This window comes from Mycetomoellerius zeteki, unplaced genomic scaffold (assembly GCF_001594055.1).
Source record: "Mycetomoellerius zeteki isolate Tzet28-1 unplaced genomic scaffold, Tzet1.0 scaffold20, whole genome shotgun sequence".
Lineage (NCBI taxonomy): Eukaryota > Metazoa > Arthropoda > Insecta > Hymenoptera > Formicidae > Mycetomoellerius > Mycetomoellerius zeteki.
In genome coordinates this window covers 2,871,050-2,882,484 of record NW_017256957.1, presented here as the reverse complement: position 1 = coordinate 2,882,484, position 11,435 = coordinate 2,871,050, and the positions used below count along the sequence as shown (strand labels likewise).

The 11,435-nt window shown below is 38.2% G+C and overlaps 1 protein-coding gene across 1 annotated transcript in view; it reads left to right on the top strand.

Annotated features, from left to right (window-relative positions):
• The window catches only part of Pi3K21B (phosphatidylinositol 3-kinase regulatory subunit alpha), a 34,206-nt gene that overhangs the window by 17,782 nt on the left and 4,989 nt on the right, over window positions 1-11,435 (top strand). Inside the window, exons 3-5 of the mRNA XM_018447307.1 lie at window positions 5,647-5,944; window positions 6,402-6,500; window positions 11,325-11,433. Coding sequence (XP_018302809.1) covers window positions 5,647-5,944; window positions 6,402-6,500; window positions 11,325-11,433 — 506 coding nt within the window. The remainder of the gene's footprint in view (window positions 1-5,646; window positions 5,945-6,401; window positions 6,501-11,324; window positions 11,434-11,435) is intronic.

Here is an 11,435-nt window from a genome sequence, read left to right as displayed (position 1 = left end):
TGGTATTAGTACGTCAGATAAATTGAGAAATCTCTCTTAGCCTTCTCTTGTAGGTTTTCCGATTATCGATCTTCATCATATAGGGATCTTCATGAACTTAGCCTCTACGCGTTCCTCGCAGGGCAAAAGTGCGCGTCTCGCCAAGGCTACTCCGAGCGTAAATCGCATATTATCATACTAATTGACTCGTAAATCGACACTGAATGTTCTTTTAGTGCGAGAAATTGTTTGAGTCTCCCACTCAACTTGTCCTTCAAGCAGATTTTCCCGCTGCGAACACGTGGCGAGACAATAAAAGAATATGTCTCCCTTAATATTTTTCACGGAGGTTCTAGAGGCGTCTCAGGCATTCACCATTGCTTTCCTGAGGGATTCTTTTCAATTTATAGTTTTATGAAGAATTTATTTCACGTCAGACACATCAGTTAAAAAGCCGTTACCGAGGAATTATTTTATTGAAGTGACTTATGGCGGACCTTTCTAAAATAAAATCTACTTTTTATAGTGCTTCTTGACGTTTTGTTTGCGCGAGAAATAAACGGGGGATGTGCGAAGTGCGCTCGTATCCTCGAGTACTTCGGGCAAATTCCTCTCCCCGTCGCAAAGCGATGAATTCTTCCCGAGCGTTTCTTGGCACTTGGAATAAAATAACGAGCGCGTCAAATTTTATCGCCGCGTTCTCGCACGGCCGCGTAATATATCGATCACTTTACTTTTGCCGGCTTGTCGCCGCTAATAATAGCGTTTGGCCCACTGCGCGACGTGGCGCCGGCCGAAATAGCGCGCCATCGCGCGAGAACGTGCGCGCGTGCGCGCGCGCACATAGCCAAATAATTTGAAAAAGAAACCAGCTGCCGGAAGTGCTTTCTGTATAGAACCGGATTTATTTTTTTTTTTGCGGTACAGAGACAATTTACGTAAAATGAAATCACGTTCACTTCTATTTTCCGTTCCGTTCAACTTTTCTCTTCGAGTCTCTCTTTTATACAGCTTCCTCTTCTCTCTTTGGACAGAAGCCGCGTCTTTTATCAAAGGATTCGACTGTTTGAAATGTACATTGCACGGATACAGAGAATTCGTAGTGTAACGGTGGCGTTTCAATTTTACGTTAATGTCTCTCTCGTTTTTATAGGATTTTATATTTGAAGAATATGTACTTACTTTTCACTTTCCAATATTTTTTAATCTGTACGGAAAGTACATGATTTTGCTAAAGTATTTAAAAATTTAGCTAGATACAGATCTGAAAATAATTTTGTTGGACTATAAAAATAATTATGTAAGACGCTCAACTATTTGCTAGAATGTCAAATCTTTTTGCTGCATTACTCATCATGTTTGAAATTTGTAATTATTTTGATAGTTCAACAAAATTATTTTCAGATCTGTATCTAGCTAAATTTTTAGATATTTTAGGAAAAATTCTTTCTGTGTTCCTTAAACCAGACGCTATAAACTCCAAGACCAAATCGTTAAATTACACTACTTCACAAGTTTTGTGCAAGAGCGTATAAAGACTATTTCTAGGATAATTTTCGATACTGATCCCGAATCTCTGCCACCAAAATATTTTTATCAGATCTGATTTTTGAGATGTAAGAAAAATTTTCTCGATATGTAGTTGAGTTTTATTTGAATTTAAAAAACAACAAATCAGAAGTGCTGAGAGATTAATTTTTGTTTTTTATATGACTTTAAGTCAATTTCACGTATTATAACAGTAGTCGCCATGTTCCTAATATCCGTAATAACGCTTCTCAATCATCATCTAATCCCGATGAAAATGTTCACCTTGCTTGTCACTTGTCGCATCTAGAGAGCCTATAACAAAGTCTGGCCATGAGCATTTTTGCCAAAAAGAAGAATATATATGTATTGTCTATTTTATATCTTATTCTAACTTATACTATCATTCTAAATTACTGAAGCTGACAAAAATAATGGGCTATTCAAAAATTTGCCGTGGCCAAACTCTGTTATTCACACCTAAATTATTCGAAAAGAAATGGTGTATCTATCTTAAAAATTGTTATGTTATATTTTAAAATTGACATGCTATATTTCTAAAACTTTGATCTGATAAAATTTTTTTGGTGGCAGGTTCAAATTTAGCGCCCAAAAATACGTTAAAAAGATGGTTTCTCTTTTCTTATATTAAAAATTAACCAAAATTTGTAAACTAGTGTTATAGGAGACGGAAAACGCAATTTTCTCGATCAGATGCGTCGACGATGTGTTAAAACAATGCTCTGATCAAATCTGCTCGCTCCACGCTCGTAACGTGAATTTTGTAGCACAATGCGGGGAATTCAAATTACGACGTGAACATGGAAAGAAAGCTAAGGCAATATTAACAGACGACTTGCTGGTACTATTCACGATCGCATCGATATTGAATCGGTCGACATAGATCGATTAAGATAACGTGATTAACGCGCGATTAATCGCTCGACGATTATCTCATCAAGCGCGCCTAGCAGCAAATATGCAATTCACTGACGTATATCATTCTACATCGCACGAAGGTTGCGAACATTTTTAACTCTCGTCTCTATAATCGCGAGCGGCTTGTTAGCACATTTGACGAGTTCTTAACACATTTGCATGAGAGGTGGACGCTAAGAAACGTAGAAATATGGAATTTTCATCATTTTACTTCGTACGAACGAATGAGAGTTATGTTTTAGTTGTGATTATATTCATAGTTTGTATAAGCTATTCTATATAATTATTATATTTGCTTCAGCTATAATTTTAGCTGTTTTTTGAATTAGCCGTTTTGAGGTCGAGGTTCTCTCAAAAAATATTTAATGATACACATAATTATATAGAGCATATGTATATGTATTTTTTATTGTTTTTTAAAGGAAAATTATTTTAAATTCACGCTATCCTGTCTATGCCGATATTTTTCGACATTTTAGATATTTAATTTTCCTCCAGCGAAAATATTTCGATCCCGTAATACTCTTTATTTTTTTCTCTCTTCTTTCTTTATTATTTAAAATATGCGAAACGACACGTCGAGCAGCTACTGTCGACATTCCACAATATTCCTGAACAATCAAAGACACCGATCCAAGCTATTAACATGCGGTATGACGTATTCTCCGCAACAGAGATACGGATTCGCAATTGAAGTGACTGTAACGGATGACAAAAGCCTTTCGGGTTCTCGAAGGTCTCCATTACGCGAATGCGACTCGCATCGCAAATTTGCGAACCGCGGGGTGCATTATACCTCTTCGCGAGCGCCGGTGCAGGTATTGTGCAACGGTGCACACCCGACACCTGTTGCCTTGGCCGTGCTCTAGGGAAAATGAGATGCCTGCTGGGAGAGAGAACGCAGAGAAAGAGAGCGAGTGAGAGGGTCGTAACGACGCGTATAAATTACGATCGCCCGTTCGGCGTGTGTTCACCCCTTTTACGAGCGCGGTGCTCCCGACTCCTCAACGTCCCCCTTGACTGATTTACCGCTGCGGTACCCGCGAATTATCTCTCTCCTTTTCGCTCTTTTTGCGTTATCGCCATTCTTAGAAAGTATTTTCCGCGGCTTCGTTCGCGAAAAGGCGGCACGCTGTAATTTATAATGCGAACGATCGCGAACGATCTCCATGGGGCTGGACTCAGAAAGTCTGAAACTTGCAGTAAATTTGTTGAACAGGTCATGTACTAATACTGGATACTAACTTAAAAACACATAAAAAGGCGTATATAATAATATAATTACGGAATAAAATGCAAAATGTATTCTGTGGTGTGCGGTACCGATTGATTTTTTTATAAACAACGATGAAAGAACACTTCCTTAAGAATTAAGAAAATTGAAACTCTCTCAATCGAAAATCCGAAGCCGCCTGTTACTATTAAATTATATTCATTTAAAAAAAAGTTAAAAAATTGATTAAAGCGGAATTTTAAAAATATTTTGTGGTTGTATAATATCTAAAATATTAGCCAAAAAAATCTTTGTCTTGTCATAAATACGCTTTGAGATAACTGCAAAAAACAGAATAAATAATTTGATTTATAATAGCTTTATGCAACAAAATGACTATATTTTGCTGCAGTTTCAGGCAAATAACTTTTAAATGAATAAGTAAATCCAAACAAACTTTTGTACGAATATTTATAATTAAAGTTTTATTAGTATATATAAAAAATTTGATTTAATACGTATGCTATGACTGTCAGATTTGCAATTAAATACTATAAAACGTGACTTTACAAAAAAAAATCAAGACAAACAAAATAATTAATTAACTTTTAAATCAATAAGAAGATTGAGCTCAAATTTTTGCATAGATACTCAGACTTAATAATAGAATAATCTATGAAATATTTTATATTTTTGGTAATGCTTTCACAGATATCCTTAAACGATCACATCGAAAAATCACGACTAATTTAATTTTTTGTAGAGTTTTGTGGTAATATCGCGATATCATAGGCGAAGCATTTTGACAAACAACTGGCAAAATTATTCTGTTTGTGAATGACCAGACGATGATTTCCGTCGGCGAAAAAGTGGGCCAGTGGATCTTAATCGGTCCGCTATCTCCGAAACGTTGAACTCTTGTTAGCGCTTGGGTTATTTATGACAAGAATATTATTTTCCCTCATTAGTCACTGTGTAACTGTCTCCACGCTTGACTTTGTCACGCATTATATACTCGCTCTTTATAGTCGCGCCGTTGCGATCTTAACTTGCGCTACATTCTAGCAGATTTACAACTGTCATATGCGCACGTTTTCACCGTCAGCATGGCGAAAGAGTCTCTTTCGGTCCGTGATTCTGTAGAATTGGTCCCGAAGGACCCCGCCATTTTCTGTGGCGCCAACGACATTAAATCGATGAAAAGTTACATGTCTGAAGTTATGTCTTCAAGTGTTCCAAGTCGAAAAATGATCATTTTACAGCTTTTATATTATAGAATCTTAATAGAATATTTATTGTATGCAATATATTACATACATTATGTTTCAATATAATACTACAAGTATAATGATATTTCTAAATTAATTGAATCGATCTTGAAAATACAGTTATTTAAATTTATTGGAATTCAAATTTTGCAAACGTTATTCTCATGTTTTAATTTTACTTTTTTTGAGTATTTTTAATAATATTCAATGAAGTGAGGAATTCTTTTTTTTTCTATAGAACATATTTTGGAATAGTTTTATTTCTAAACTAATCTTACACACAGCTCACATACACTTTATCCTTGGACGTGTTTAAAACATTTCTTGATAGTTTCTTGATATAAAATTAGCGCCTTTATTATGGAGAGTCACCATGATGAGTTATAATGATTTATCAAAAATTTACGTGGAAAACATTGATATCATAAAATCATTAAACATATTTTAATATTTTAAATTATCATTTATGATAATATATTTATTTATTCGAGCCATGCAAGTAATTTAAATTAAACATTTAAATATATGAATCAGAATATCGTTGTTTCATTAGATTAGCATTTCATTTCTCCTTGCAACGTTTTTTTTATCTATTTGGAGTTCCGTCGTCGTCGCGAGAAGATTAAATTCAAACCGTAACATGTCTTAAAAGAACCGGATCGGTGTGTCTTTCTCCATTCGAGCGCATGCGAGACATCGTCGTATGATTTCTTGTTGCAGAATATGGGTATAAAAGATGAATTTCATCAGAAGAACATTTTGGTGTGCATCGAGGAACTCTGCAAAACGTTACCACCGCCTCCGGCGATGGAGACGATGGGTTCGACGCTCAACACGACGACACCGACACCCGGCGTCGCCGTCGAATCGGCCTGTTCCCTCGGAGTCAACTACCCGGGCAACAACCTGGCCAATAACGCGCACAACCTCGTGCCGCACAGCTTCAGCGTGTTGGAGAAGTGCGGCAAATGCCATAAATACCTCAGGGGCCTCTTACACCAGGGCTTCCTCTGTCAAGGTACGTTTCCGTCCTTTATCGACGTCGACCTTTGTTAAATCCTAGTCCGCTGGGTATCTTTTTGAATAAATTGAACTTTACTGATGACGTGCGAAAGAGCTCGATTGAATCACTTCGCGCATTTTAATTCCTTCGCATTCGCCGACTTCCTTTGCGCTTTTGAAAGAATTTCAAATTATATTGCTCTATTTCTAATTAATTCTTTAGATTAATGACCGTTCTTAATGAATTTATAGCATTATATATAATGTATCTTTCAAAAATTACACAACCTGTAAAAATTTTTATATGAGAGTTGTCAAATTCCATCATCGTTAAATATGTAACATTCGTGTTTATTCTTGCATGACAATCGCTCTGAATAAAATTCTGAAACCAGTACAAGTGAACTGAAAAAAAAAAAAAGGAATGTGCGTTTTTCGCGTTGTTGATCTCGCGAATTTTCTACGTTGCGCAGATTGCGGGCTGGTCTCTCACAGGACGTGTTCAGCGACGGGTTTACCTTCCAATTGCATATCGGTCGACTCGGACAATCGTATCAGCAGGTTTACTTCAGGTAAGTCACGTCGCTCGGATTGCCGCAGTCGCCGTTGCAAATTTTATAACGTGGCACCGCCCATTAATCCTTCATCGTGTCTCTAATGTATAGAACACGGAAAGACGCTGAAAAATTTAGTTGTCTCTTCAAAGGCGGGAGAGACATTGCGTCAGAAACACGATTGCTAGCATCGTAACCAGCTGCGTGGCAATCGTATTCGAGTTACGAAGTTGACGGCAAGGACGCCCGTCCTGGCGCCTGGTCGCTCGCGCCTCGTTATGATAACCTGGATCATTTTACGGAGGCTTGCACCTCATGGCTGACGGCTTTCTTCCATTGAAATCCCTCCGCGTAGCGGTCGCGTAGGAGTCACCTCACTTGCTGGCATTTAATGATCCTTAACCGAGAATACGAGTTTCAACATGGGTTTTGCAGTTTTCGCTTTGGAATGTTCTACACGTCGTAAAAACTATCCATGGTGTGACGTTGCAAGAATACGGTAGTCTACAGCATTTCAGCGGATTGAATTTATTCCGATTCGATCTTTGCGATTGTACTTCCGCAACTCTGTCAACATTCGCGTTTCCGTATACAAAATGTTAAAGTATATTCGTTCTTAGAAGTAACGAAACAGTCTTCTGGGAATCGATGTTAAAAGAGATTTTATCTTTTGTAATATTTTATACTTTGTGATATATATATATTATTAAAAAAAAGTATAAAATATTATATATTATATCGCTTTTTTGATAGAAAAATAACACATCTCGAAATTAGTAATTTTTCTTAGGAAAAAATTTTTTAAGTTCTGAATTCGAACATTTAAAAAATGGCTTAACTCTAAATGCGACGTTTTTCTATAACTGTTTTAGCGCCGATAACATTCCTTTTTACAGTGTCTAAAAACTTAAAAAATATTTCTTTTTTATAAACAATTATTACGAGCTTAAATAGGGGACACTTTTGCTTTTTAGCGATAAATTACGATGAAAATTACAAATGTATTGTTTTTCTAACAAAAAATATGTCTTTACAGTGTGTTGATTTCTTGTCCACTAACTCAAAAATGCTACTTTTTGAGTTGTGTTATTTTTTTTTATCAAATTTGCGATTATATATTATTTTATATACATTTATGTATATTTTATATGTATAAAATATATTTCTAGGGAAAATTCGAAATTTAGATCAAGAATTTTATCTTTTTTAATATTTTACATTTATGAATGACGTTTCATGAGTTATAGTATAGTTGTCAAGACACCTTGTCTTATCTACCGAGTAGTTTTTTTACCAACTATTATTATTAGTTATTCTTCATTCTTGTACCGATAAACCGAGCTCTTAGAACACCGGAAATTTTCTTAAGTTACGCCGGTCGCCAGTTGGAGGTGCGATGTGTGCCTTTGACGGCGAGATGGTTAAACGGCGCGAATACTTCCAGACGACGATAATCAGCAAAGACAACGCAAGCAAGGCTCAACGCTCGTGCCGTCAACGTGCGCCTCCAGTGATGCATTTAATTAACGCTGCACACGCCGCGGCGCGAATGACGGAATCGAATATTTGTGCATAGCAAAACCGCGAGTGCGGCGCCAGCCTTCAGGGCCATGTCACCCCGTCACCCCGCGCTGTCCCCCTCCCCCCTCCCCCTCGATCCCTCATTCATTTATTCTAACCGTTCCCCCGTCGCCAATTGCGTTTGTACACACTGCGCGACGGTGCATCGATCGCTCGGAATTATCGTCCCGCTGATAACGTCGTTTGTCCGCGACGCCAATTCGTGGCTGCGACGAATAACGATAAGAGAATTGATATAATTTGATGATATTAATGGACTGGGTGCATTTCCGCGACAATGGACAACTATTGGAAAGAGAATGAGAGTTTCGGGGGCGCTCCGCGAGTATGCAGGACGTTAATTGCGCTTTGATTTCGTTATCCACTTCATCCGGAAATCTGTTGTGGGAGGAGATCGAATCTAATAAATTCTCGTTTCCATATCTAAATCAGAAAAGAATATATACTTTTTGAAAAAAGATCCAAAGGCAGAAAGAAGGGGTATAATTTTTTGTGCATTAAATGTAGGTATTTAATAAAATAAAACTTGAAGAACATAATTTTTATTGACAATTCTTATTAACATAATTTTATATAGATATAAAATTTTAATTAATGACCAGAAGATTTTACGACCTTAAACATATATGTATTCTTAAAAGAGTAACTCTACTCCTGAGGGATTGCGGGAAATCTAATCCCCCGTGCTGAAGAAAAAAACCACTCGCGATGCGCCGCACCTATTTCGCGCGCGCGCGATTGTCGCGTCGGCTCCGGTTGATTTGTAGTAATTGGTGGCGTTTAATCGCTTATACACGCGCGGGCGAGTCGTCAGCACGACCCGGTCGAGCGACGCGCGCGTGGAGGTGCAACGATGGACAATTACGCTTCTCTGCCGAATAAAAATTCGAGTCACGTGCGGAGGCCGCGCGCACTCGCGGTTGCGACTTCGACATTGACGATCCCGCACAAATTGCACCTGCCTCCGCGTCTGGAAAGTTGATTGAAAATGACGCGGCGATCGGCTTGAGTCTCTAATTGCATTCGCTCGATATATCGCTCGATGAGAGAAATATTTTTGACTGTATTTGTGACTGTAAAATATTACGATTAGGAGCTCTATTTTTATAGTTATTACTGTTATAATGTCAATAATAATAATTATATATGTAGTTCTTGTATAGAACTATGTAATACATATTTATGTAATTCTATGTAAAGAAGAACATATGGTTGTCTATAAAATTATAGTCGTTTTCGAGGACCATGTATTCTGTTTGATACATAAAACTATATATATAATTATATTATTATGCTAACATTAGAGAGCAATAACTATAAAAATGAAGCTGTTAATAATTATTATTTTACTATGCAGTTAATATACTAGTAGTCACAAGTACTAAAAACTTTTTTCTCAGTGCTTCTGCTATTTTTGTAATGCATTTCTGGTTACGTACTTACTTCTTGCATTAACTGCACACTGCAGAGAAATCATAACACGTAATTTTTATAAACTTCTGGGTTTTCCTGATTCGTCAATTTGTCAAAATCTGAAATTGTTGAAACCTCGTCAAAATTTAAGCACGAAAATCGACAAGTCAACCTCGCATGGTTTTTTATAACTAATTACTCGCATAGAATATTTCTGATATTTCAATGTTATTTCAATTTTCATTATTTTCTTTGACAATTCATAATAAAATAAAGATTGATAATATTTTATACATTCTTTAGATAAAAATAAATATAATATAAATCTTTTTTAATTTTTGTGAAACAATTTGCACGAATATACTTTAAAATTTTTAGACTGAATTATCATTCCGAAGAATAAAATCTCATTCTTAAAGATTGAAAATTGAGCCACTCTTTCAAGACTGGCTTAATTTTCACTCTATAAAAGCAGATTTCACTCCAAAAACTTTAAAGAGTAATATCGTGTATAAATAGCATTTATACATTTAGCGAATTTATATAAGACTATCCTGAACACTCCATGCAAGCAACGAAGGGTTAAAGCCGAGTCTCGGAAGCTGCAAATCGCGTCCAAAATCCGAGAGCTTCGCGTATCTCACGTATTTACTCGTGCCGTTGATTTATCGGAGTACAACGGCACGATTCAGTGAGATTTCTCGTTGTTACACGCGCATCGACGAGCAACATTCGGAATTCGTGACGAATATCGAATAGCTCGGCTATGGCCTCCGCCTTACATCCGCGCATAAAATTCACGTGCGTGCCTACGTTCTCGTATAGATCGTGTTTTAATTCTGACTTTTTGTCCTCCCTCCTCCCTTCTCTCTCTTCTTCTCGGTCACTTGTCCTCCAAGAGAACAAGAAGAAGATACGGTCATGAAGAAACAAGACGTCGCCGTCGCGGTCGTAAAAATAAATTTCTTTCCTCCTCCTCCTCCTCCTTGTCCTCTTCCTCTTGCCCCTCCTACACAATGTTCTCTCCGTTCGTTCTCTCTCTCTCTCTCTCTCTCTCTCTCTTTCTCGTCATAATGCACGCGTCTTTGATTGTACAAGTGGCGTGTGTACGCGCGAGTATTCGCGGGAGACAGAGAAAGCGAGAGAGAAAACGGGATCGTGTCTGAAAATATGATCGTGCCGTATATCCTCGCGCGAAAATAAAGTCAAAGGTTCGTCAGCCGTAATAAAACGAAGAGGGGAAAAAAAGAGGAGAGAGGAAGAAGCGGAGAGAGACGGGACGATTGAAGAAAGGAGGCGCGGGCGGCCGTAGGCGATAAAACAACGAGGAGCGGCTTGTCCGCTTGAGCGCGAAAATCTGCGGGGAACCGTCAGGAATTCTTCTGCTCCAAGTATTCCTCGATCGCTGGCGTTACGCAATTTCGTCGCTTTGTCCTCGCTGAATTTCGCGGCCTCATGGATAAAGAGAAGCGCTGCACTTGCTTCATCCAGCGATCGATCGCACGACGTGCCTCGACTCTAAAACGAGAGAGAGAGAGAGAGAGAGAGAGAGAGATATGAAGAATAAATGAAGTACGATTATACGAAGGAATGTTTGTTTAGTCGTAATTAGTCACAATGTTGCGTTAGAGAGACGAAGGTTTTAGCTTTTATAAATTCTCGTTTGAAAAGAGGCGAGTATACCTCAGGCAAGGCACAGCGGAGAATTTTGAAACGCGAGACGTACCTCAGGCGCAGCGCAGCATGCCTAAGGTACGTCTCGCGTTTCAAAATTCTCTCCGCCGTAGTCGTGCCGGACGCGTGCAAAGAATTCACGGAATCGCCACGAATGTTTGTCGCATTTTGCAGTGTTCGGCCTCGCGCTGTGCTCGCAATTCGACACCACCAGCCGTGCGGCGCCGATTCTGGTGGAGCGATGTACCCGCGCCCTCGAGGAACAGGCGTTCGCCGACACGACGC